We start from the raw sequence: 27,749 nt of genomic DNA on the forward strand, positions 1-27,749 counted from the left end.
TCAAGCAACACATTCTCACTTGCCAATGTCCTGGAATTAAACGCTCAGTAACTTCGAGGAACAGCGGTTTTTGTTCCTGTTTGCCTTGCACACAAGGCTCGTTCTGCCTCTGACACTTCAGTGTTGATGTTGAGCTTTGGGCAAAGTTTGAAGCCAGAAAGAAAAGGTTGATGGATAAAGTCAAACATGTACCTTGTTTTTGCTAGGGTTTTTTTTTTGGCACTTAAATGGAAAAGACGAACTCTTTTTTCCCTCAGCCTTTTAAGAACACCTTAACCCCTTGTTCTTGTTGTTAATAAACGCCTTGTCCTTGTTCTTAATAACCCAGCTAAATACTGACGCGAAGGACATGCATAATTTTTTTACGGGTTTCTCAGGCAGCTCCGCACTAGCCGGGCCAAGGGACCCTCTCTCCATGCACCGTCTCTGATGAGACCGGATCCCATCGCGGGTCCCCTCGCCCGGGCTGTCACCGCCCCGGTCCCTCGCCGCGCCTTCAGCCCGCGGTGAACCCGCGGCGCCGCTGTCGCTGCGCTCAGCTGGGCTGTCACGGCAGCCCCTCGGCACGTCCCTCCGTCGGTCACCGGAGCAGCGCCCGTCCCAGAGAGCGGCACCGCCCGTCGGGCAGTCCCCGAGCCCGGGACAGGGGCGAGGGCAGCGGGGCGAGCCCGGGGCGGGCGGAGCGCTCCCCGAACCGCCGGGGGAGCGCCGGGCGGCTCCGGTTTCCGAGGCGGATTTAACCTTTGCAGCGCGGGGCGGGCGGCGCCTCGGGGACCCGCGGGGCCGGGCTGGGCCGGGCTGGGCTGGGCTGGGCTGGGCTGGGCTGGGCTGGGCTGGGCTGGGCCGGGCTGGGCTGGGCTGGGCCGGGGTGCGCAGGGCGCCTCCCGCCGCGGGGATGAGCGCCTCGGCCGCCACCGGCGTGTTCGTGCTCTCGCTCACCGCCATCCCCGTCACCTACCTCTTCAACTGCCTGGCGGCCACCGGCAGGTGAGGCGGGACGGGACGGGACGGGCCCGGCGGGGGTTGCACCGGCGGCGCGGGGCGGGCGGGACGGGGCGGGCGGCGGAGCGGGGCCGGGTCCTGCCCGGTCCTCTGACAGAGCCCGGCGGGATGCGGCGAGCCCGGGCGCCGGGCTCGGGACTCTGTCGGTGCCGGTGGCCATCACCGCCCGGAGCGCGTCCCGGCTCTCCTGTGCGGCTCCCGGGCCGGCGGTGCCGCCGAGGGCCCGGACATGGGCGAGCAAAAGGCGATCCTGTGTGACAGCGAGAGGGAGAAGCGGCAGCCCCGGGCACTCCCCAGCCCCGGCTGCCCCCGGGTGTCGCTGGAAATGACCCCGTGCCCTCACTCTGCCAAGAGCCGGGATCCCGGCAGGAACCGCAGTCTAGAAAAGGAAAGTCTTTCCTCACGGCAAAACCCGCTTCGCTCAAAGGTCCGTGTGGTATTTTGTGATCCCACAGCCCGGGGTGTTTTGCAACTTTACTGCACAAATATTTGCTTCTTGTTTTTCGGGCTTTGCTACATCTGTTCCTTCCTCATTTTCCTCCTTCTGGCCCATAACTGAATTTTTTTGTCTCTCATTGCTAGAGTAATGTCAAATAACACATGGTGACTTACTTGATTAGCTGCCAATATTTATTTCAAATTGATAGACTGCAGTGAAAAGTCGCTGCAATATTAACAGCTGTAATGGTGTGAAAAAAATTCATCACTGGGAAAACAGACTAGCAGAAGATTCAAAGCTTAAAATAAATCAACAAGCTAGTACTGCTCAACCTGACTTAGCAAGTATGTGTGTATATGTTCTGAAATATTTGGTATTGCAAATTCTTTGCCATAATTTTAAGTCAAGTTTCTCTAAGTTTGTTATTATCACAATATAATTTGTTCGTACACAACTTGTTTTCTTGATACAGGGTGGTACTATGTATAAAATGATGTCCCAGATATTTTTAGCTTATGTTTCTGGACTTTACCTGATTTTCCCCTCCATTTTTCCCCCTTGCACAAGGACAAAAGTGAAGACTGAGGAGAAGAATCTTACCCTAAAGAGAACTAAAGATAATTTACACCCTTGAATCTATGAAACAATTTAGAACTGATTTTCCTAGCTTGCGTTTTCTTGGGGAAGGAGACAAATTTGCTTTGTGCCAAAGATTTTTTGTGCTTTATGCCACTCCCACTGTTCATGCAGTAACATTATAGCTCCATCTCCAGGGAAAAGATCCTTTTGCCTGAGCCCACCTGTGCTGGTCACTGAAGCTGCTCAAGTGGTCCTGCCTTGTAGGGCTGGAGAGACCTCTGGTAGCACTTCCATAACTGCACAGTAACCCAGATCCATCAGAGGTGCCCCACACTCCTACTCCTATTCCATGGGACTGATGTGATTTATTTTTGAATTTGTAATTTCCTGAATAGATAATTCATTGCTGAGGTTAAACAAAACATCCCTAATGATCCTTTTTGGCTTTGAAATGTCTGTGGGTTTGATCCTCATCTTTCATTGCTCTCTAACTTTCCCATAGTTTCTGTTTATTTTACTGTGAAAACTGCTTTTAGTCAGACAAATCTAGATTTCAGGATATATTATCTAGTTATTTTCGTATTTTCTTTTTTTAGCTGATCACATGTGAAAAGAGAGGCACATAAATTCTGCAGAACTATAGGATGAATACTATGGCAAACTATGCAATAAACTTTAAAATCTGTATTTTAAATTATTAAAAGTTACTTTATGAGTATGTGCATTTGAGGACAGCTGGCTGACAAAGCAAAATTCTGTTTTTCTTTTAAATTCTATCTTTATTTATTTATTTATTTATTTTTACATACTGTTACAGTTCCTGGGTAATTGTTGCAGTTGGATTGCTGGTTCTGGTTCTTATTGCTCTGTCAGCTCGTGTTCTTGTCAAGAGAAAGCCACCCAAGGACCCTCTGTTTTATGGTATGTCCTGGTAAATCTGCATGTCCTGGCTCACTCATAGCTTTGCTCTGGGCTGCTGTGCCTCGTGCACTTTGCCTTGCCCACCTGCAAAAATGACAAGTCCTGTTTTCCTCTCCGCCTCCTTTCTGTTGTCCTTTCTCCTTTGCAAGTGATGACCACGGTCATGGCTGTAAACTTCATGTGCCCGAGATTTTTGAAAGGCTGCACTGTCCTTTCTGCAGACACTGACCTTCCTTGGAGGCTGTGCCTACAGCTCTACAGAATTTCACCTTCCTCAGAAAAGCTTCCTAAGAGCTGTGCTGACCAACCACTAATTAAAAAATCCTGAGCTATATGGGCAAATCATATAATGTGTTAAATGTCTGTGACCTCAAAGCTGACACATCCAGTTCAATAGGTCTCTGCCTGACAATTTATTGGACTGTGAAGCAATTGTGTTATTCCAAGTATTTATTAATTTTTCCCCCTTTTTCTTCTTACAGTTTATGCTGTATTTGCCTTTACCAGTGTAGTGAATCTAATAATTGGACTGGAACAGGATGGAATTATTGATGGATTCATGACTCATTACTTGAGAGAGGTAAATAATAGTTTGACTTACAAATGTAAATAAAATCTTCACTATAAATAACTTGGTGTAGAAATTATCACAGAAAAATAGCCACTTACACATTCAAAATGGTCTTGAATTTTGTAGTTGACCTGCTTCATTATTGTTATGGATAAAACCTTCATTGACTTGCAATCTACTGACTCATTTGGGAGAAATAATGTGGCTTTCAAGCTCCATTGTTGTTACACTTAACTTCAGTAACACTGCTCTGTGTTAACTTCTGTGGGAATTGAAGGGACTGCACATGGCTGCAGAAAACCACAGATAGCACTCAGGAGTGGCTGAGTTACCACACTGAAATGTGTTACCAAGAAGAAAACAAAATTGCTCCTTTATTTTTGCCTAATCACTTTACTAAAAGGAATTAAAGTAGAGTTAAAAAATGATGATGCCAGATACCCAGTCAGCAGAATCTGTTGGCGGCTAAATATCAACATCCACCAAAAATAGCTCAGTAAGAGCTTGACAGGAAAGTCACTGAAGTCATTGAAAAGATTCCATGAACTTAAGCATGGAATGAGTTGGGCCCTACAAGGTTATACGTCGACATCCATATATTCAGTGCTGCTCTGGGTCTCTGGGTTGCTAAATATATCTGTATTTGTTCTATGCTAAATCTATCTTTACTTTGTAGTTTTTTAGCACTAAAATATGAAAAAGTCACATCTTCATAAAGTGGCAGGGTAATGCTGACAGTCACACACAGAGGAGTTTCTCCTTCCATCTTTCACCCTTTATTGCAAATGTAGAACTCAGCTACACCTGATCCTACCCAGGTCAGGTCAGTGCTTGGAAATGTGTATTGTCAGTCAGAAGTCATACCATTGCTTGAAGGAGCGGCAGTTAGTTTTCTGAACTTGTTTCTTGCTGTTCTTTGTGGATTGTCACTCTTGCTCCCAGCCCTGTGTCTTTCCCCAGGGTGAGCCCTACCTGAACACTGCCTATGGCCACGTCATCTGCTACTGGGACGGCTCCGCGCACTACCTGATGTACCTGCTGATGGTGGCAGCTATTGCCTGGGAGTGAGTCTCACCTGGGCACTGCATCCTCACATAGCCTACAAAGGCCTTTCTTTTCCATGCAGTATTTAGATTTTTATTTCGGGGTGGTTTCATGTTGTAGGCCAAAGCAATGCTGTTAAAATTTCGTTGCTTTCAGGGATTCTACCCTTGCCAAGTTACCCTTCCTCTCAGCTGAATAAGCCCAGAAAATGCATGGAGATATGTCCTATCTTCACCCTGAAGCAGAGTGTAGCACATCTGCATGGCTTTGTGTTAGCTAAAAGCTGAGAGATGATGTGCATTAAAAGCATTTGTGAAAAAAACCTTGTTTTTCAAATAAAAAATTTATTATAGGAATAATGTATTGTTTAGCATCATGATCTCTCATCCCTGTTACATGAAGTTTAAGAGCAAATGGTTATTTCTAGAAATTCTTATGCTTCTTGCTGTTGAATAAAGCGTTTAAAAGAATAAGTAATTAAGTTCCAGAGGCAAATGTACCTGCTGGTAATAGTAGCATTAACAGTATGAAATTAATTATTGATTGGTTTATAGTCTCACAAAGTCAGCCTTCAGAGGAGTGTCAAAATGGCAAATAACTGAGTCTGCCCAAAGCCTGTACTGTCTGTGTGATAACCTTGTCCCACACAAATGTAGGATTTCTCCATGACCCCTCTCAGAGGCAACAATCCACTCTTGACTTGTGGTACAGATTTTAAAAGCCTCTGCTTGCTAAAGTAGACCACAGAAAATTAGTATAATATATAGGGTAGAGAATTTTTAGAAAAAGTTCAATAATTATGTCTTGTTTTCTTTTGTAAATAGGCAAAGCTATAGAACCATTGGTCTCTACTGGCTGGGTTCCATTATCATGAGCATCATTGTCTTTATGCCTGGAAATATTGTGGGTAAGGAAGCAATTTATGTGACCAGCTTTTTCCTGTGAAACATTTTCTAAATTCAGCATTGTGCTATTTATATTTTAGTGCAGTGTTGGTTCATTTCTGTAATAATACGAAAGAGGAATTTTAGGAATATCAGTAAAGAGACACAAGATATTCTAAAATTTAAATATGAAGAAGAAAAGATGGCAACTGGGGGAAAAAAAGCCCTCTAGATTTACTTTGCTTTCAAGGGGAAGAAAAGAAAATATTGTGTTTTGATAAATCTAAAAGGCTTTCATCTAAACCAGGTTTAAGTCATGAGACAGTAAGGTCTCTTAATATCATAAAAATATAAATTTTACTTTGCATAAAATTTCTGATTTGCTTAGAAGTCTGACTTTCCAGCAGCTTACAAGAGGCACTCAAATAACTTTTAAAAGTAAAACCTGGAAGTTACTCTGTTTTCAAACTAAATTTAACATTCCTAGATGTTACCAAAATGTTTATGTGTCCAAATCCTGCAGTCAGCTTTTGGGAAGGTCACTTTGGTCCTGCTTTTTATGCCAGGAGGAGGAATATTCATGGTGCAGGCTGGGGCCAGCCCAGCTCCCTCCTCTGAAGATAACACTCACCACAGAAAACAGCAGGTTTAGTGTGACTGTCCCTTCCTCTTTCTTCTTAGAAAGCCTCTCAAGAGCATGTCTGCCACCTTCCCTTCTGACACACAGAGCAGCCAGTGCCAAACACACACATTTTCCTGGTTTACCTGAGGCTGAGGAGAGCTCTCTGAAAGTTTTGTCCTCAGTACAGGCCTGTGAGAAATCAGAACTTTGGAAAACAAATGCAGTATCAGATCTTGAAAAAGGGATGCTTTTTTTTTTTCCCCATTTCAAAAAGAATGAGGTCTCTATTTGAGGGGAGGTTTGAAAGCTGTTCCATCCTATAGAATTACCTAATGCAGAGTGGCAGATGTAGCTTCCCATCTTCTCAAAAAGTCCCTAATTCTGAAATGTCTCATAGGCTCTCTGTAACCTGTGTCTCTACTTCTCTTGAGCATGTGATTTTCAAGATGATTTGTGTTTTAACAGTGATTTCTAATGTTTTATGTTTGTTTACATTATCATACTTGCTTCAGGTTTGATATTACATGGCATATTTTTAAATCCTTCTGCAACAGAGCTTACAAATTCTCATAAATCTTCTAATATATATTTTTAACAGGTAAATATGGAGCAAAAGTGTGTCCTGCTATTTTCCTAAGTGTCCCGTATATCTGCCTCCCCATATGGGCTGGGTTCAGAATTTATAACCAACCTTCAGTGACTCACGACACTCCAGTCAAGGTAATTCTGTTGTATTTCAGTCCTGGCTACTGTGAGGGCAGCTGAAATCTGCTGGTTCTGGTTTTTATGGGTCCCCTGGTGAGCAGGGAATGTGCTGTGACTGTTCACTCTTACGACAATTGCTGTCTGGCTCTGAAGACTGCAAAAATATCAATACTGCAGGACTATTTCATTATGGTGGAATAAAGAAAAAGGGAAAGGATCTCATGTCTAGAGTAAAGAACCCATTCATAGGTGTAATTGTGTTTCTCCCTTCTATCTTTTCAGTTTCTGTCTGTTTCAGTTTCTTAGCTGATGAAAATACTGGCATTTACCAGCTTCATAAAGCACCACAGAATCCTGTAGGAACACTGCAGGAAAATACTCTTCTGCAGATAACTTACAGATTTCATGTAATTTAATAATTTTTGTATGTGCTTTCTGTAATATTAGATTTTACAGATGAGACACTGTACATAAATTGATACAAAAATTCTTTACACATTTCCTTAAAAAAAATCTGTAAAAATGTTTACTTAAAACTTTTTAGGGTTTTGCCTTTGAAATAACTAGATGGGTTGTAATAAGATTAACTGAGCCATCAAAACAATGCATTAATAGTTTATGCACTGTTTTATTAGATTTAGTATTCTATTTCAAAAAGGGAGTGTAGGAAAAGCTGGTGACCTGAAAATTTAACATTGCACTTCTTTGTGAATACTTTCTTGGAACCTAAACTTCCTTGCCCAGAAGGTTATAGAAAAAGCCTTGATTCCTTTCACTGAGACCTCATAGCCCAGCCAAGCTGTTTGTTTTTCAGAAGTTGTATTTAATCTTCACAGGTAAATTATGCTCCATATATGAGCATGCCTTTAAATCTTAACTCATGAATTTTTCATGCGACTCTTTCAGTCCCAAATTAAGAATTGTTTCCAGGAAATAATTGTGTGTAATGCCACTAATCAGTGAGCTAATGATTGTAGGTCCTGAATATATCAGTAGATCATTTGGAATTAGCTGTAAAGTTAAACTTTTCAAAACTCTAATTATTCAGAGTTGGCATTAAAAGATTTAGGAGGAAAGTGTAACAAGGGTTTTAAACAGGTTATTGTTAGTATATAGGTAAATACTTACATGAAAGCAACAGAGGCAAAGTGTATTCTCTTGGCCAAGATATACATTGCTGTAATATTATTAGAAATCAGTTAGTTTAAAAAAATAATCACTGTGGAGGCAGAGCAGAGATATTCAAGTTTTGGTTGTTTTCTAATAGAGGGGAGAGTGCAGGGGAGTGGAATGGAGCTATGCCCTCACTTGGAATCAAGCCAAGCTGTGCTGCAGTCTTTACAAAGCCCAGCAGATTTATCTGCAAGTATATCAGCTCAGAAAAAGTTTAATATAATTTAAAATTCTTTGACAAAATTAATATACAAATTCAGATTTGTACATGAATTCTGAGGGGACTGACTTTTACAGACAGCACACAAGATTATTCCAATTCCTTAAAACTGATGATGTAAGAAGCCTCTCAGAAGTTATGGAAAATAGCTTTTTCCTGGAAGTGAGAGAAATTGCAAAGTGTGCCTACTCACTTCCTTGCAGCACAAAAGAATCCCTGGGGCTGCAGAGATCCGTGCAGAGTTCAACATTGTTTGTAGTACATGGGAAACCCGTGGCAGGCCAGCTCTGCTTAGCCAGGGTTCTTAACATCTAATTCAATTTACCATGGGGTGATGGGGCTTTGCTGGGTAAAAGAAAGGTAAGGAAAAACTACTCTGGAGCTGAGGCCTGTCAGCAAAGTGCATCCTGTCTTTCAAATTCTTGCTTCTGCTTTTTTTCTTTTTTTTTTTTTTTTTTAAGCTTTGCATTTTCATTTTGTTTGCATGCATACATAAAGAAAAAAGGTGTGAGTTTTCTGTACCCTGACAATTTCACGAACTAGTACTGCACCAAAGGTTGCTTCCACTCAAATTGGCTTTGTCTCCAAACCCTCTAAGCACAAAGTTCTATTGTAGGTTTGTGATTACAGTAAATATGCACATCCATTTAATATTTAAGGAGGAATATTGAAATATTTGAAAAGAGGAGATTATAGATATCTATAAACTTCCTACATAATCCAAAAAGGGAAAGAATATACATCAGCTTTCCAGTATCCTAGGTAGTCTACAATTGAAAATTATTTGTAACTCAGCCATAAGTGACCTTTTTCTTTAATAGGAAGAAATATTTGAATATAGGCATTCTTTGCAGGTAATATTAAAAATACTCCTACACCAGTACTCTGAATACTCTGAAGTGACACTATACTGCCAAAACCTGTTACTTGTGTTTGAAAATCAAACAAAGGTGTCACTTTTTTTCTGAAAAAGACCCTTTAAAAGGAAACCAGAAAAAAAATGTTATGAAAGGAATGACTTACATGTTTGCCACAGCCTTATTTTTGTTAATCTGTAATCCAGTTCTTGTAATATTTACTCAGAAATTGTGCTTGAAAGATTGGTTCTCCTGTTTCAATAACTTTATTGTGAGTATCTTGATCCTGTGTGCCCCTACATCCTAATTTTTGTTTTGCACTTTGGAGACAATTCCACAAGTGTATAACAGGAAGGAAATCAGGTTTTTCTTTTGCTGTCTGCACGCCAACAACCGGCCAATAAAAAGGAAGAGGAAATGAGTAACAAATATACATGGGGAAGTTTTCCCTCTGAACTACAGAAAGATATTCTGATGTGTTTATAATTTTGTCTGTGACTACATAGTGCAAAAAGTGTAGCTCAAATTATTCCCAAGGGCTTTGTAGGTTTTACTCTGTAGGCAGAGAGACACCTTGGGTTCCCCCAAGCCACCTTCTGGATATGGAAATGGTCTTTGCTCTGCAGTGTGAAGCCTCCCCTGTGTCCCTGAGCAGGGGGATTCCTGTGCTGAGGAAAGGGGGCACAGGATCAGAGCCAGACACTGGAGGTGCCTCAGTGCCATCCCAGGAATTCACAGGGTTCAGTGATAGAAGGGGAAAGGGAAGGGTTTCCATATACTCCATACACACACATTTCATTCTCTATTTCTGCATTGCACACTAAGATACAATATTTGCTCACTGAACTCATCAGAGGACTCAACCAGCCACAGAAAAGCTTTTATTTTATGCCAGTGATAGTCCATTGATTTTAATAGTGTCACAAGCTGCTGAAAACCAGCATTCAGTGATGAGATGGACCCAGTCCTTTTACAAAGCATACTAGATTCAACTTCAAATGCTTGAGACAAACCTACATTTCCATGGCTTTTCTACATAGGGACATTCAAGAAAACAAATTATTTCCAATTACAAAAAGACAATTTTGAAGAAGTTATGCTGCTTTAAAGCCTTAGGTGATTGCAGAGTTACTGTTCATTTGATTTAGCTTGCTTGAAATGACATTAATCTGTATCGAAATGGCTTCAGCTGGATCCATCCATTTCTAGAGTTTATTCAGATTAATTTTCCTCACTATATCCTACAAAGCTTGGAGTCACCTTTTTAGGTGGAAATCTTTCCGTCTCTGAAGTCAATGGATGGATGTGATGTTTCATGATGTTTCACCACTCCACCCTTTTTGCAGTGACTGATCTGGAGTTAAATGCACGTGTATGGAACCAGGATGTACCTACTAAACACCTTCTGTGTTTCAGGTGGTTCAGGAAGTCCAGAAGAAAGGACTCTTAAGAAGACCAATAGATTTAATGTTAGCTGCATACCTCATTCTAGCCACGGGGTTTTGCATATTTAGGGGCATGGTAAGTTGAACATATTTTAATAATTTAAGCTAATTTTCAGTTTAAAACTTTTAAATTTAAGTCTGGATGAAAAAGCATGTATATTGTGGTCAGGGGAAATCCTGTAACGTTTGAGTTCAAACAGGCTTTAGATATAAAAGGATAAATTATATATGATAACTATCGGTGCTTTGCTCCTCTATTTTATGCTGAGTGCAGCATGTTTTTCAAAAGGAGGTGCACAATCACCAGAGTAAATAGCATCCCAAGAGGAAATCAACATGATATAAAACTGTTTTCATTGGTTCCATTTATGGCCAAGAACATGGAGCCAAAATAACTAAAGTAATTCTGTATTCATGTTTTTCTAAGCAGTAATGCATATTTAAAATTATATACAAAACCAAGTTAGCTTACACTGCATGAGATAGAGGAGAATGTTTCCACCTAAAAGGAAAAAAAAAAATTATCCACCTGAACAACACACATTGTTTCTACTTACCCAGAGAGAATTTTTAAAAATGGTTGCTCTCTAAGCATAGTTGATTGAATCAAAATTTCTGAGGGAAGGAAGCAGTACTGAAAATACTTTCAGGAGTAAATCCAGTAGCAGGTAAATCTATTCCCTTGTCAGCTCTGATGCATTTTCTGTCTTAAGCAGAATGAAACTTGTGTATCACCCTAGTGAGCACAGCTCAAGTGTTCAGGCATCTCAGATAACTGCCTGCTTGCTTGATTTGTAGATTTGATCCTTTCTAGAATAATTCAAGTAGGAGGTGATGATAAATACCCAGCAACATTTTATTTACCTAGTGCAGATTGTCCTTTTGTAGCTGTGCTGCTCACATTCCTTTCTCACCTCCAGTTTCTCTTAAAACTTGCCTCTCCAAAACATTTTTTCCTTCTAATTTGTCAGACTGCTTTATTTCTTATACATCATGTTACTTCAGAGCACCACTGATACAGGTTAAATCAGCTGGTTTACCTGTAATTTCACTGTGGAAAACGTTGGTCTCACTTGGTTCTGCAGTCCCATTTCATTTCTCAGAGGAATTTTTATTTTGTTGATTTTGAGACTGTGGTAATTTCCTTCATCAAGCAGGAATTGCAAACTGGCATTTCTTATACATAGAGAGATCAACTGAACATCTCTGTATAAGGTGCAGGAACCATAATTTTGTGCAAAAAAATAAATCCATTATAGTCCACTCAGACCTGCTTCTTGGATGCCCGTGTTGGAAAAGAACAGGGAGGAATATTGACTCTTTGTAAAGTTTTGCATTGCCCCCTCAGAGTCACAGAACAAATGCACATGAAATCAAGCTGTGCAAAACTTACTGTTCAGCCCTGTGGCTCAGGCATTAACGATGCCACAGGGATAGCTGCTCACATGGATTGCTAGCTCAATTTAGAGCAGATTTTTTGTAGTAGTTTTAAGGCCTACCATGAAAAATAACTATTTTTGCAATCTCTGTGTTTATTTGGAACTTTTTCTTCCTCTGGGAATGTAAAATCCAATAATCTCTCCTTTACTATTAAAAATTACTACTACTTTAAGTAACACCTGTCTCATGCATTGCTCTCCACTGCTACCTTGTCCCAGTGCAGCTCTTTTCTTGGACTACATCCATAGCTTGCTATCCTAAAACTAGTGCTTATCCTGAAGTTTCCACTCTTAGAGCAATTTTCCATTGGAAAGTTCATTTGGTGGAATCAAAGGCTATTTATCAGAGCAAATCAATAGCAATTATACTTTTACAGCAGCATAGCCAACTGACTAAATTCTCTCCCAGTTGAAATCTTCAAAGCAGGCTGGCAGCATTTCCTCACAAACCCCTAGAGCAGGAGCTGAGAGGAGGCTGCATTTCACCTTTTAATTGGTGATCACCTTTGCAAGCTCCAGGGTGCAGACCACGAGTGCACCTCTAGGGCTGGTAACACGTGTCAGGCTAGCTGGTTTCAGAACAAATTGATCAGTGGAAGTTTTAAAATTTCTTCTCAGATTGCCCTGGACTGCCCTGCTGAACTCTGCCGGCTGTACATCCAACTGCACGAGCCCTACATAAAGGATCCTGCTGCCTATCCCAAGCTTCAGGTAAAGCACTGACCGTGGAGTGATCTGTAAACTGGTGCAAAGATGAAGCCATAGGTTTCAGAGATTACAAGTTCAATATGGGAATTATCATTTATGGCAAGTTAAAGGGGATTTTCTAGTACCATTTGTAGCCATTGTGGGATACCAGCTCCTTGTTGTGATAAGCTTAACTTAGGTTTACAATTGGTTACATGGGGCTACACATCCTAATTACCCAGGGTTCTTTTAACACAGCCCATGAAACAGATCTGCATGCTTTTTATGTTCATTCCCCTTCCTTAGAAAGACAAAGTAGAGTTTCAGTCTGGAATTATGGAGCAAGACAAAGGTGTAGTAGAACTAGATTCCTTAAGCTCACACTGCACTTCCATCCCCAGTGACAGACTCTTGAAAAAGGGCACTTCATACAAAAAGCATTGCAGATGAGGGAATGTTGTGCTTTAGTTCTGTAGCATTTGATGTTGACATTCTTTTGCAAGCCTGGCTGCTGCCTGGGGACAGGCCCAAAGCGGTCAGAGGACACAGGGGTGAGGAAACGAGCAGAAACCAAGTGTCACTGCTGGATGAGTTCTTCCTGGGAAAGGGGGGGGCATGGATGTATCCCACAGCTCCCAAAGGAGAGTGCAGTGGAGCCTGACACAGGCTCCCTGTGGTGCATGGACAAGGAGTTGAGCCAGGCCATGCTTTTTGGCATGGCCAAGGTCATAAGGGGCAGGAATAGGTGTCCTGGATGAAGGGGATATGGATGGGGCAAGGAGACAACAGCCACCAATATCAGGAGAGACCTTAGGGTAGCTGGATCCAGTTAACAGTGTGACAAAAAAGCCTGGGAATCATTGCTGCCAGAAGTATGGGTTTGAGTAGCCTCAACTTCTCAGTAAGCAGCTGACTGATTTTTAAATGCATCTCCCTCACACTGCAAAGCAACTGATATTTGTGTTTGAAATGCAGATGCTGGCATACATGTTCTACTCAGTGCCATACTATGTGATTGCTCTGTATGGCCTGCTGGTGCCTGGTTGTTCCTGGATGCCTGATTTGACCCTTATTCATGCTGGAGGACTAGCTCAGGTATTTCTTTGAAAAACGTTCACTTTTAATTACATAATAATAAGTAGAGACCTATGGAATCAATAAGGGACCCAGGGCTTGATCTTCCCATGCAGGTTTTGTGCTGATATCACCACGATCACCTTTTGAATCTGTAAAAATCTCTTAATTTAAGACAGTTAAGAATCAAGTCTACTACTCTCCAATGACCACATTCTTGCTTTAGCAGACTTCTCTCCTTCTATACAATGTTTTTATTGGGCTCATTTAAACCTCATTAAGCACCATGCACTCTTTAGCTGGGATCATGAAGGAAGCCCATCTTAAAGCTGTGACAATCATAAAAAAACCCCAACAAAACCCAACCACAACACAACAGCACAATACATTGTTTCCATAATATGTGTTGTCCAAGTAGGTAGTTTGAAATATATAAATGGAGAAAGTTTCTCCTTGTCACACAAAATGTACAGGATCAGTGGATGATGTTGAGAGAACTCAGGGAACCTTCTGGGCCACAAACCACAGAAACACCCAGTTGTGTTTGTGTTGCCAAAGGCAGACAGTGATCATATTTCTTTTACTCATTCTGTTCTGGTTCTCTTAAATAAACAACTGTAGTTAATTACTAAATGGGGCTGATGCTTAGGAGAAGACTGATCAAAACAATTCAGCAGGAACTAGTAAATGACTTATGACAGACAGATGAGCATTAAACAGATGAGACACAGGGACAACTGGTTTGTTCTGCACATAGGAAATGAAATGTGTGTACTCAGAACATCCAGACAATGCAGAAAATAAGCACGATAATCCTGCCACAATAGTGACAACACAGGGACACAGCAACAACTGTAATTCAAATACCACTATGAGACAAACACAAACCAACACTTGGTTCCTCAGGTTTGAGATAATTATGGATAAAAACTACAATCCACTTTAACTGCCCAATAAGAAGGGTGAAGTGACATTTTCTATCTGGGAGCAGTTACCACAGAGAACAGGACTTCTTTTTTCTTCTCTATCAGTTTATAGAGAATCTTGAACTATCATGATGTTTGGTCATGTCAAAACAGAATCTGGCAAACGTTAATGAGAAAGTTTAGATATCTAAAGGTATCATAAATACTGTACAACTGTGGCCAAAATTTAATTAAAAAAACAAACAACAACCCCCCCGCGAAAAAACCCCAAAAGCTAGCTAAGTAGGCAAGGCTGTGTCAGGAACTTTCCTCTACTGACAGATTACTCAGGTTCCATAAATTGCCCAGACAATCAGGGAAAAGCCCCCACTCCTTCAAAGATTTTTTAACACAAGACAAATCAGAAGTCAGAGTGTGCTGACTATCACAGCCTTGCAAACTTACCAGAAAGCTCAGCCTCCCAGTCTGGAGGTGATTTTTTGTTGTTTTTTTTTTCTTTCCCCTTTTATATGTTTCCTGTAACAAAAGGTCACTTTTTTAAACAGCCCTTTATACCTTTTAGATGTGTGACTGCTACACTTTGTTGCTGAAGTCTAAAACCCCTCTGTTGTTCTTTGTGGTTCAGCCTCAGGATGTCCATTTATACATTAGACTAACACCCAGAATTTCCCATTTCACTGTTTAAAGCTCATCCTGGCACGAGCAAATGCTGTGGGCTGGCAGAAACTGATTAGGAGAACTCAGTGTTGCTGTGCACTCTTCATATTTTATCTTGCTTCAAAAAACAGTTCTTGACATTTGGGAAAGGCATTTTTTTGTCATTTTTACTTTAATGCACTGCAGGATGAACCTCAGTCATCCTACAAGTGAAGATGATTTAACTGATTCGACTTGGTAAACTGTGACCAACCTGGGATGCAAAATGCATGTGAGAAAGAATTGAGGATTCTTTATAGATTATTTGGGTGTTTTGTCATTTTGAGGCAAATAACACATTAACAGGTTTTTCTACTGTTATCTTAAGTTAAAACACTTGTTTAATTGATAATTAAAACATATGTAGTTACCAAAACACATTTTGCTTCCTCTCACACACAAAGGTCCAATAAAGGTAAGTATCTGATGATGGAAGCAGTGGGCACTGCTCCCTGGGAATGAACACTGCTCCTACAGATGGGAAACATGGAGATTTTAATTATTTTTATTTCTATCATTATGATGTACTTTTTACAAAAACAAGTCACAAAATACCATGTGATGCATCTAAACTAAGAACCTCCAAAGTGCCTACTGGCCTTTCAAACAGACACACATTTACTGATTTTCAGAATTACAAATAACTCTCAGCTTGAATGACTCCATTACTAACATTCAGACTCCAAAACCAGTTGTGACCCAATAATTACTAGACTTTCTGAAGCTTCAGGAGGAGCTCTTTGAATTTCATATGAGTGAAGTACCAGGAGCTTTGATTATACAAAAGGGTTGTAACAGCCTCTGAACTTAATGAAATTGGCATTTCCCTATGTGAGTGAGCCACGTGAGAAGGGATGAAGAGCCACAGCCTTGCCAGCCAAAATCATTCTGTCTCACCAACTCTCTGCAGCCCATGTCTCTGTTTTCTCAAATGTAGAAAGTTGACCTCCACTTCCCTCTTAGTGTTCCATAACCCTGCCATTTTTGGTGGCCACTTTCTGCAGTGCTTCTTGTCTACCAGAGACCCTAAACCCAAGGAACGTGTTTTTTTAGTCAGTCCCCCTCTATTTGATGGCTTTTTTTGGCTCATGAGACCAGGTCCAAACCCTTCAAAATTATAGTCTTTGCCTAAGATTTTAGTCAGTCTTAGAGAGAAGGCACAGAGTGAAGAAGGACTCCTAACCTTTTTCTGGATCCTTCTCTGTCCTTAACTGCAGGGTAAAAAAAATACTTGAAATATTGCCTATGATTAGGCAACAAGGCAAAAAATATTGAAATAAGTCCAAATGCAGACTGCTTTGCACAGACAAGCAGGTCAGTGAGAAGCAGGCAGACACAGAGTGCAGGTGCCAAGCTGGGCAGTGCCACATCCAGCACCAGCAGCTTCCCACTGCTGCAGGAATGCCCGAGGAGCAGCGTGGCCAAGGCTTTGGGGTAACAAAGGCTGGATGTCAGGCATGTAAGGCTACCTTAGAAGGTTACCTGCAGCATCTCTTCTTGTTGATTTCTCAGCCAAGGCTCAGGGGTTTGTTGGAGCCTCAAAATTCTCCACTTGGAGAGGGGGTCAGTAACAAAGCACCGAGGAATGGCTTATTTGCTGAGAGACCCCAATCACAGAGAGGTAACATAACAGACTCAAGGTTTTCTCACTGAGCAGCAGCTTACTGCACACAGGCACAGAGCTCTGCAGGGACTGACAGCTCAGAATTAGGGGTTTGGTGCCAGCCTCCCTGGTCCTTGAAGGCAGAGCAGGACTGGGCTACTGGTGAGTGAGAGATCTGCTTTTAAGACATATCCCCTGCTCCAAGTAAGAAAAAAAAAAAAGAGGGAAAAAAAAAGGTAGCAGCAGAGAACAGTCATGGAAAAGAAACACAGGAGATTAAAGACATAACACAATTTTCACAAAGGCAAATCAAATAAATTAAAAAAAAAAAAAAAAAAAAAAAAAAAAAAAAAAAAAAAAAAAAAAAAGACTTTACAGACCAAAATATCCTTGTCAGTAATGGAAGAAGCAGCCACGTGTTACCGTGCAAAACAAAACAAGTCTAATAAACAATAACTTCATTATACGGTGCATCATTAACTACTAAAAATCTTTGTAGGCTACAGACAGGACATCATGCTACTGCTTTTTGGTTTTACAACAATTAATGCTCATTAATGTGCCACAACTCCTGTAAGAGACAAGACCACACAGTAAGGCTTAGATACTCAGGCATCTTGGAGGCTCTGGGAGTTCTGGGTCTCTCAGAAGCATCCCCTTACAGCTCCTTCTGACAAGGTTTACTATGAATTGAGAAATTTACTATCAACTTGCCCTGATGCACAGCTGGCCACTCTTGCAGACAGGCAGGCCTCACAATCCTCTAACAGAGAAGTAGCAGCTTTGCAGCTTGTTCACTCCAGATAAAGCTCTAAAATGCAACCCAGAGGCTCTCAATGTCTGCAGGAACATCAGACAGCCCAAACCTCCTGCCTGCTGGTGGCTGTCTGTCCATCTGTCTGGGGTCTGCTGCCCTGTGCACGAGAGGGCTTTGCTGCTGAGCTGCTCTGGCTGCCTGGGCTGAGAAGGCTCCACACCAGGAGAGGTAGCAGGGATCTGAGCAAGCCCACCCAGGTGCCAAGGGCAGGGCCTGCCCCAGGCAGGTGAGAACAAAGGGGCTGCAAGAGACAGAGAGAATTAGCAGGCCAATATAAAAAGGCTGCTCACAGTGTGCCCCTGAACATCTGTTTGCTGTGCAATAGCTATTTACAGAAACATGCTAAGTGGCACTCTGCTGAAGTGTGTTTGTATTTGATTTCGTTGATTACTTTGTTTCCTGGCTTAGGTTTGCTCAATGAGCTCTCTCAATTCAGTTGAGGTGGTTGGAATCACCTGAAAACCGATTTCCATTTCTGTTTTGATGGATGGTCTCAGCCTAACCTTTTGTTAGGGTGGTGTATTGAAACACCTGCACTATATTCCCCTTCTACTTTGCTGTGACCAGAACCATGTTTCTCATGAGGCCAAAATGACTCCTGCTGAAGCCACAACAGAGGATGTGATTTGGCTGCAGTGTAGTCCTCCATGTTCCTAAAATCCTGGTGTCCCAGTGCTCTCCTTATGATCAAATTGATGTTTATGTTCTCAGATCTCCTCCATTGCTAACTAACTAAATAGTAATAAAAAAATTGGACACACAATAGTTAATGTGAATGAGCTGTGGCTTGAAATAGCAGGTAACAGATGGAAACAAAAGACACCAACTATCCTGACACTTCTATCTTTAAATGTTTGTTTATGCTAAAAATATGCTTCAGGCCAGCAAGCTTGTCTGTGCCTATAACCTTCATTGTATGCTCAGTCTATACTTCAGAACAGCTCCAGCCTGAAACCCAAATACTCCAGACATTTTCTGAAATCATCAGGAGTTCTGGGATCAGAATCTGGAGCAATCTGGATTTAAGATTAAAACATCCAAACCCAAATCAGAACTAACATAGGTTCCAAGACTTTCTAACTTTACTCAGAGTGAGTGTTTGGCTGTTCCCACTGATGCTCAACTCCCAACAACCCTCCCAGGCAGGTGGGTGAGAGCCCTCCCCCTGACTGGGCTCTGCAGGGATGTGGCCACTTTTCTGGGGAAGGATCGTGGACCCTCTAGCACAAATTATGATCCAGAAAGCCAGGGTGGAATCCTGTACCTGATGAAATGATCAGTGCCACCATGTGCATAAAACAAACCTCTTTACCATGTCCCTGATGGTTCCAGTTCCTCATACACCGAGATATTAATGATTTTAGTTTAGACTGTATTTTTATACCACTGTGCAAAAGTATGATGGATAATTCTGAAATAAGGGCTGGCTTGGAAAATGTCACTGGAGATGCAGACTTGCATGCAGATTATGCCATCTTTCCAAAAATATACATCAACTTTACCTTTTTTTAATATATGTGTTATATACACACCACAGGCTCAATTTTCCCATATTGGTGCTTCTCTTCATGCTCGAACTCCTTACATCTACAGAGTCCCTGAAGAAGCAAAAGAATTTTTCCTGATACTGAACATAATGTATGGGATTCTTCCCCAGCTCTTCGCTTACAGGTGTGTCAACAAGCCAGAGTTTTTTATGAAACCAAAACAAGAAGAAAAAACAGAATAGCAGAACTGTGTTCCAGCTCCTGTCCTTGGCTATGTATATAACTGGGTTGGGATGTAACTGAACTGCTCACATGGAGCCCAAATGAAGCGTGTGAGATGTGTAACATTGCACAACTGTGTAGTCGCACGGCCTGCTTTGTTTATCCTACTGAAAAGGGGAAAATAAAGACGACTGCCTTTAGCACCACTTCTCACCATTGTGACTTTGCGCGGCAGTGCATTGCCAGTTCCCACAGCTATTTTTGAGTAAGCTGCTTTGACAGTTTTAGAAATGCTGCATGAAGTTAAATAATAATAATGATGTCAGTGTTTAGCCTCCGCACGCTGAGGAATAGCAGTGCCAGCAGTCCCTGCACAGAGCTACTGCACAACATGAAGGTCAGCACTGTGAAGCATGAAAAATTAACATACATAACTCTGTCACATGCACATGTTTTATTTGTCAAAAAAGTATGTCTTGTGGGGTCAACCTTGTTAAAAATCCCAAGAAATCTTTCAAGAAGCAATCAAGTCCTGCTCTTATGGCAGGACTCCATATATGATAAGCAAATCATATAGTTTGGTTAATTTCTCTTCAGGATTCACTTCTGCAAGGACTGCTCACCTGCTTGGAGCTGAGCAGGTGCTCACCAGCACTTGTGGGCTGGGCACAGAGGGCTCAGGACTGTGAGCCACTGGGCTCAGGCTGCTCGTGCCTTTCCAGACAGGAGGAGTTTTGGTTTTGGCTGTGTCTCTGCAGCTACTTTTGCTAATGCTGCTGGCTCAGAAACAAGCAGTAGCAAACACAGCGACCTTGCTTAGGGCAGCTTATGTTTCTATTTGCAATTACAGCTATTTCTATGCCTTCTATGTGTATTTATATTAAAAGCAGTACACCTAGTGCCTTTCTCAGAGATGAAACTAGCTGATACATTTTAACTGGAAACACTTTATTTGGGAATGTTCACTTCTTGGTGTTTTGATTGAAAGAATTTTATTTTTAAGCCTAATCAGTAACAAGGAAGCAGTTCTCATGCCTGTGTCTTGCACCCTGCACGAGGGGACCTTCAGAGCACTGAGAAATTCAGGCTGTGACACTCTCCTGCTGAACACTGCAGTTCCCAGCAGCAGTCAGAGGAGAGGCTCCAGGTTTTACACCTCCAGTCAAAGGGGCAGGTCCAAAACAACCACAGCACACCTCAGGCAGTGCTTGTTGGCACCCAGCATCCCTGGTGCAGCTCCAGGCTTTGGGGATATCTCCATCCCAGTGCCTCTTCCCAGGGAAACAAACCCAGTGCTGCCAGGCTGTCACAGGACGTGCTGGCTCATAAACAGGTATTTGAGCCTCTGATGTTACTTCTGATGTCTTTAAAGAAACTTTGAATACATTCAAGGTGAATTTAATGACCTCCTGTTATCCAGAAAAGGCAAAGTACAGAAAAAATAAAGATCTCACCTGCACTTGTATCTATTATGGTCAACTCATGTTAACAGAATGTTTTGCTTTAATACTTGACTTACATTAATACCTCACATTATTACACGTATGAAGCCAAATATGACGCTAACTTAGTTGCTTACAACCTCAAACCTTACTCCCAATACACATTCCAATAAATTTATTCTGTAAAAACAATACATTTTTTTGTTTCCTTTTTGTTTTGTTTTGGTGGTTTTTTTTTCTTGTGTTTTTTTTTTTTTTTTTTTTTTTAACAGTAAACTCATCAACTACAAACCTTGAATACGCAAAAGATGTTCCAAGGACAAGCATAACAAGGATTGATAAAACCAGACTAAATATGTTTTCACAATAAAAGCTGGCATAAAAATAAATAAAAATCTCTATTATCACAATAGCAACAATAATGTACACAGAGTAATGGATTTGGAATGCTTACTTACTAGTCTAGTTCTATTTCCAAAAGGAAAAAAAAAAAGCCAGAATGACAGCATCCTTTTTTAAGCCTTTCGTTATTTGAAATTGATGTTTTGTTTTGGTTTCCCATAGGGCTGTATATCACAGTAAGCTTAAAAATGGAAAGCATCCAAACGAATGATTTCAAATTGTGTTGGCATTGGAAAAATCCTTGTATTAATCTAAAGAAACACAAAAAGACTTTCACTAACTCCACATATAGGAACTAAGTCAGATAGTGTACATTACATCATGGTTTGGAGAAGTATTAAGAGTATAACTAGCTAGGTACTTCTAATAAGGAAAGGTATTTTATTACATTATTGAACTTGGCGGTGATTTCAACTGAAGAAGAATTTTTCTTTTATGTTGTAAACTGATCAAAACCCAAGAAAGAATGGATATAGGAAAATTCAAAATTATGTTTGTATGTCGAAGATTATTGTAGCATTGTATGGAGGGGACTCATTTCTAAGATTTAGTTGTGTTTAAAAATGTTGATTTAGAATGATATAATTTGGAGTTATGCCTTTTCTGTCTAGAAAAGGAATCTAAATCATGTTCAAGTATGCAATATCTTCATAAACCTCAGCCACTGGAAAAGGGCAACTTCATGCAACCAAATAATATGAAAATCAAAAAGTAACCCTTAGAAAAAAGGGTAAAAATGTCATTTCTGCAAACACAACAGATAGGAATGTGAATAATGTGCATACAAACTGGGATGCTGTTGATGGTACTAATGAACAGATGTGGTGACTCATATCAAATCCAAGAATATTAGACAACCAAACATGTAACCTTCTTGTGTTTTCCCTTAATATTCAGCAGTCATTATGTTGGTTAAGTCTGAAAGAGAAAGAGAAAAAAGTCACATTTAATGTAAGAAATAACAAGCTGCATCAAACTTGATAAAATCGATGTCATATTTCCACACTTCAAAGTCACAGGTACAAGTAATCACAGGTACAAGTAACCACCTGGTCTGTTCAAACAAATTTTTTTCTAGAGGAAACTGCTTTGTTACATCAACAAAACCTATCACTAAAAAATAGTAATGAAGACAGTTTTAAACGAAACATTTAGGGCTGTATTCAATAAGCAGCTCCCGTGATGTGAGTGGGTTTTTCTCCCAGTCACTCCACTATAAACCCTGTAGCTCACTTCAGGCACAACCAAATTTGGTTTTTTTCCACTGCATGAAATCACTGATGGGCTTTATGCAGGAGCTCAGGTACTGCTGCATTCCTGGGTGTCCAGCCACAAGGACACTCTCTTGTTCAAACAGATGAAAAACTTAGCAAACATGAGCAAAGATAAACATTTTCATCACTAAGGGATCCAAATGCTGCTTCTGAAAAGGAAACAGTTTGGCTCCAGTTCACTGTAAGGTGATGACAGAAAAGGAAGGAACTCCCACTTCCATGGTTGAGTCAAGGTCAGCTCTTGCTTTCTCTGACATTAGCAGGATCAGGATCAGACTGTCCTCACATGATCACAGCAAATATCTGCAAGTCTCAGCTTCCTCAAATCGAGCAGAAGTGGCAAAATTCACCTGATGGCCCCGGGCCATGTTACATTAGCCAGCAACATGACAGCATGACCACCCACCTCTGGCCAAGGCATCCCTTCTCCTACAACACTACAGTATCTTCCCTGTGTTGGGTCAGTGCAGCTCTGTCTGAGGACAAGGGGTGTGTGAACAGTAAAAATGGAAACCTGTGCTTTCCGTGTGGGAGGTCCTGCTACATCCTGACTAAGGACACACAATCAGGGGTTATTAGCAAGTGCTCAGGCATGCAGTGAGGATTTACAGGAACTACCAGAGCCCTGACTCCCCCAAAGGTGTAGCCATGTGCTGTCCATCCAGCACATCACTCTCCAGAGGCCTCTCTCCTGTTTCAGAGTCAGTGAGATCATACTAAGAGATGCTTTGGGGAGGTTCTCTGCTGTTCCTTTCCCTTCAGACTCTGACACCCATTAAATCAACTACATGTGATCAGTCAATCAAACCTTGCTCTCTGCTAAGGTTCCCACTGGCAGCTGCTGCCCAGCACTGACAGGTAGGATAGGGGTAACAGTTGGTTCCTATGCTGTAACTCAGATCCAGCACAGAAAGATGTCCTTTTGGAGTATGAAACCTTTGCAATTATTAATCACAATTCCCTTCTGGGCTATGTCCAGAAGACTGGGTAGGATCATTCTTACATGGGGTGCTGGGAACATTACTACTTCCCCTCCACACCGTCTCACAGATATATCTGTTGGGCCACAGTGTGGCATGGGAGGGACAACAAAAACACAGATAATGCAAGTCATTATCTGGGTTTTCAGAGTTTCCAGCGCCATGTTCCATCATGGCACACATTCTGCCTCCTGGGTGCACTGCCAGGCGCCCCAGGAGTCATGAGGTCCCCTGTGCCCAGAGGCAGAGAGCCCCAGGGGCAGCGTGGCAGCTCAGCCTGGCTCCCAGCCCTGCCCTGCAGCTCCCGCAGCTGCTGATGGGGGATGCGGCAGAGCTGAGCGCAGCCCGTGGTCTCCATGGTTTCACGTCTCTTCAGAAACACATCAACTCTCAAACATCTTTGTTTGAACAAGTCTCTCAGCTTCACTGTAAGCTATGGTATGACGTGTGCCATGCTGCCCAGCGCTGCTGCACACAAAGGCAAGAGCACAGGATCTGAGTGATTCGAGTGCAAATGCAGGGAAAACAGAGCAGGGAACAAAACTAAATCCACAAGCTGCTGTCTGTTTTTCTGGCACTGAAAATTTCTTCCTTAACAGTGTCTGGCAACTAATTCAGACATCCTGTACTTTAAAACTGCATGGGCAGAAGGATAATTGTTTACTTGCTCTATACAATAGTTGTTATTCCATGTTGGTTTGAGGTCAAAGTGGTTACAGGATTTGATGTGCACAGAGATGCAAATATTTCATCTGTACTGGCTGCTTTAATCTCAACTTGCATTCAGACATTTATGTTTCCTCTGAGTTATGCCCCATGTCCTTAGCCAGCAGTGCTGTTATCTTGAGCTACTGGAAGGCAGCACAACACAACTCCTTACACCATATACTATATCACTATTTGATTTTTTACATAGATATTTTTACTGTGCAATAGTTAGACACATTCTTACAAATGTTATCTTTTGCTTTGAAGGGTAGATTTTAGCGTGCCTCAAATTGCAGGAAAAGAAAATCAGACAGAAAAACATACTCTGTTTTCATTTTTTTGTACAAAATGCTTTTACATTGAACTGAGCCCTAAATGCCATGCTTTCAATGCTGATAACCCCCTAAAACTGTTATGCAGCCTGACCAATGTTATTCTTGATAAGTAAAGAAGAGCAAAGGAACCAAACATCTCAAAACCACATCAGAAAGACACACTGAACCTGTGTTTGGTCATTACACTTGTGCTACTTGTGCAGCACAAGTGTAATGACCACGTAACAAGTAACTGGGATTGTTGCTACCTCACAAGAACACCATAACAAAAAAGCCTGGACACAGGCTGTTTTAAATATGTTCTCCCAAATGCAATGGTGTCAGATGGCAGTAATTTTGGACCAGATTTTGATCCCCTTATTCATGCTGGCAGTTGCCTCCACAAATAGATCCACTGACTCAGTTGTAACTGATTGTCAGTGTGAGTAAAAGGATCACAGCCCTTTTCTCCATTTTAATATTGAGGCTGTACCAGTAGCAAGAAATTGTGTTTCTTTTCCAGCAAATTTATTCTTCTCTGAAGACAATAAAATCATTCACCTCCTGCACCTGTACACCAAATGCCTCCTTTACCAACACACTGCCCAGACTGTCACTAAAGCAGTGAATAACAAAATGAAAACTTGCCACATACCCTGTGTGCTGACCCTGACCTTCAAACACTCTCTAAGAAGGCCAGAACTACAGCCAGCTTTCGAACATGAGTACATGGCCATCCAGAAAGTAAAAGTATAAAGCAGTTTAGGTGTTCAGTTACAAAGATTCAGAGTTATGCCAGCCATGAACTAAAGACACCAGTCACCAGAGATTAAAATGAGGAATGTAAATCTGCTGCCATGAATTGACTGATTTATGAGCTAATTTAATACCATGAAAGTAAACAACATAGAGCCATAAATACCTTTCCACCAGAAAATTCTCTTTATATGATATTCTGAGAAAGCCAAAACAATTTAGTATTTAACAGCAGAGAACAGTTCTGGGGAGATTCTGTGACTTGAGATTTGAGCAAACTCTGGGATGGGCTGTCTTAGCTAATACACTATTAGTTAATTAATACTGGATGATTAACCCCTGAGGCTCAGGCTCTGCATCTTTCTGGGGAAGGAATCAGACAAGGAACAGCATTTAGGGAAAGAGCTTGAAAAACAGGTGGTGATGGGACACAACTACCAACTATGGTTGGGACTGAGGAAATGTCTCTTTCTTCAGAGTGCCTGTAGGACTCAAGAATAGCTCAGAGACTAAGGGATGGAGATAAAAAAGGAAAGCACCTTTGTCTTCCCAAGGGATAAAGAGAAAATCACAAGCTGAGCCCTTGAACAGTATGAAATTGACTGAAAAAATATAATAGCTCTGAAAGTACTTTTATTTGCTCTGGGTTTGAGTCTTCAGGAAGCCATCACTTCACATTTTCAAGCTTACCTCTACCACCTGGAGGTTAGAATTTTCATTAAAAAATATAGGTGAATGTGCTCCTGCAATCATTTGACTTTGGCTGTTGGCCCTTCAAGAAGATTCCCTAAATACTGAGGGTAAGAGTGTAATTAAAAAGCAGGATTCCATCTGATCTGAGGAGGAGAGATGTGTCTTCATCCTACAGTCCAGGCATTATAAAAGGCAATTACTACCTCATTATTAGTAGTATTATTAAGAGAAAAGTTTTTCTCCTCGAGGCAACTCTTGGAGGGCTGGGAGGTGCAGAGCAGGGGCCAAAGGCACCCTCAGCCCTTGGGGGAGCACCTTGGGCAGGATGGCCAAGCCACAGGTGCCTTCCAGAGGTGGCCCAGCCTCCATAAGCAGGCAGCTCTCAAGCTGGTCAGTGGCAAAACCATGGGAATGAAACACATCTGTCCTTGAGATCAGGGCTTGTTTTGTTGTCTGTGCCTTCAGGGTATCTTTCTACGCCTGATTTTGAGCAGCCCCTGTTTGCACCCTGTGCCTGTTGTGGAGGGTCCTGGTGCCATCTCACAGCCACACCGATGTCCTGGTGTGGATTTGGGGACAGTGGTGGGCTCTGCACACTGCAGGGGAGGAAGCCCATCCTCCTCACACTGCCTGCTGCTGGCCCAGGGCTCTTCTCATGAGCTAAGTGATCCCAAAGAGACCATTATCTCATCTCTGGTGGTCGAGACATTCTTCTGAATTCATGTGTGTGAATACAGAAGGATCAGATCCCAACCCTGCAGGATCATGTTGGTCTTTTTCAACCTTCTTTCTACAGCAGAGAAGTCCAGGAGTGTGGGCTGGAGGAGCTCAATGCCCTGCAGCAGAACTTCAGTGTGGGTGTCCAGCAGGACAGCTGGTCTGAGCCCCAGCACCAACTGGACATGCTGCAGGACTGGCTGTTTAACACCAGCTGAAAAAGAACCTGCTACTCTTCCCCTAAGTACCCTGTCTTCTAAAACTTGGTCTGGCTCTGAGGAGCAGCAGGAGATGGAGTGTCCCCTCCTGGTCTTCAAAGAGAATTGCACTACTGACAAAACCTCAATGAAACGCTGAAGGGTAAGACTGTTGACAGTATTTCAGTATTTCACCACAGAGGCTAAAATATCTGTAATCCTAAAAAATGCTGAGAAGCACCACGATGTTGTAGCATGCTGGACTCTACCTCCCAAGCATGTCACAAGCATGTCACACCCAGAAGAGCCATATGAATGTCAACACCCACAAAGCCAACATCCTGTGTGATGCTTTAGCCACTTAGCCTGTGACTGACCTAACTCAGTATTTTCTCCCTACATGGAAAATGTGCCTGAAGTTCACAGACATATCCCCTGTCACTGCCACAAACATGGGAAACACAGCAGGCCCTGCTGAACCTCTTGCTATCTCAGATGCATCTTACAAACAGTTTTCTCATCAAATACCTGTTGAAGACATAGAAGTGTCACAGGGTTCCCTAGGCAGAGCGTGGGCCACACTCACTGGCCTCTGACACCCTGTAGGTGAGAGGCTGGGAGGGCACAGCTGGGCAGTGTCTCCTTGCATCAGTCCCTGGCTCAAGCCAGCAGCTTGTTCAGAGTGAATGGGAGACACTCAGGGCACATTTTCCTTGTGACCTCACGAGCCTTTGTAAAGCAGAGTCACAAAACAATTACACTGCCCTGCAGAGAGACACAGGGGAAGGAAGTTCTGGGCAAGATTTTTAGCAGGAGACAACAGCAGGTCCCCAGAGGTTGTGTTTTGTGAGAA

General features: G+C 41.9%; 2 protein-coding genes across 4 annotated transcripts in view; one reads left to right on the forward strand and one right to left on the reverse strand.

Annotated features, from left to right (window-relative positions):
- Positions 1–871: 871 nt before the first annotated feature.
- Positions 872–20,926, forward strand: TM6SF1 (transmembrane 6 superfamily member 1). Of its 3 annotated transcripts, none has more exons than XM_083870723.1 (10): positions 872–987; positions 2,838–2,941; positions 3,424–3,521; positions 4,473–4,576; positions 5,381–5,463; positions 6,661–6,782; positions 10,434–10,538; positions 12,520–12,612; positions 13,564–13,683; positions 19,242–20,926. In XM_083870723.1, the coding sequence occupies exons 1-10, from the start codon at positions 896–898 to the stop codon at positions 19,431–19,433; spliced, it is 1,113 nt and encodes a 370-aa protein (XP_083726849.1). In that variant the 5' UTR covers positions 872–895; the 3' UTR covers positions 19,434–20,926. The 3 variants fall into 3 exon arrangements, with proteins under 3 accessions (XP_083726849.1, XP_083726850.1, XP_083726851.1); XM_083870724.1 differs by having other exon boundaries at positions 19,362–20,926; XM_083870725.1 differs by lacking the exon at positions 19,242–20,926 and adding an exon at positions 15,432–19,119.
- A 114-nt stretch (positions 20,927–21,040) lies between these two features.
- Positions 21,041–27,749, reverse strand: part of HDGFL3 (HDGF like 3) — a 36,538-nt gene continuing 29,829 nt past the window's right edge. Inside the window, exon 6 of the mRNA XM_083870726.1 lies at positions 21,041–22,175. Coding sequence (XP_083726852.1) covers positions 22,170–22,175 — 6 coding nt within the window. The 3' untranslated portion in view covers positions 21,041–22,169. The remainder of the gene's footprint in view (positions 22,176–27,749) is intronic.

The sequence above is a fragment of the Zosterops lateralis genome, assembly GCF_965231275.1.
Source record: "Zosterops lateralis genome assembly, chromosome: 13".
In the NCBI taxonomy this organism is placed as follows: domain Eukaryota; kingdom Metazoa; phylum Chordata; class Aves; order Passeriformes; family Zosteropidae; genus Zosterops; species Zosterops lateralis.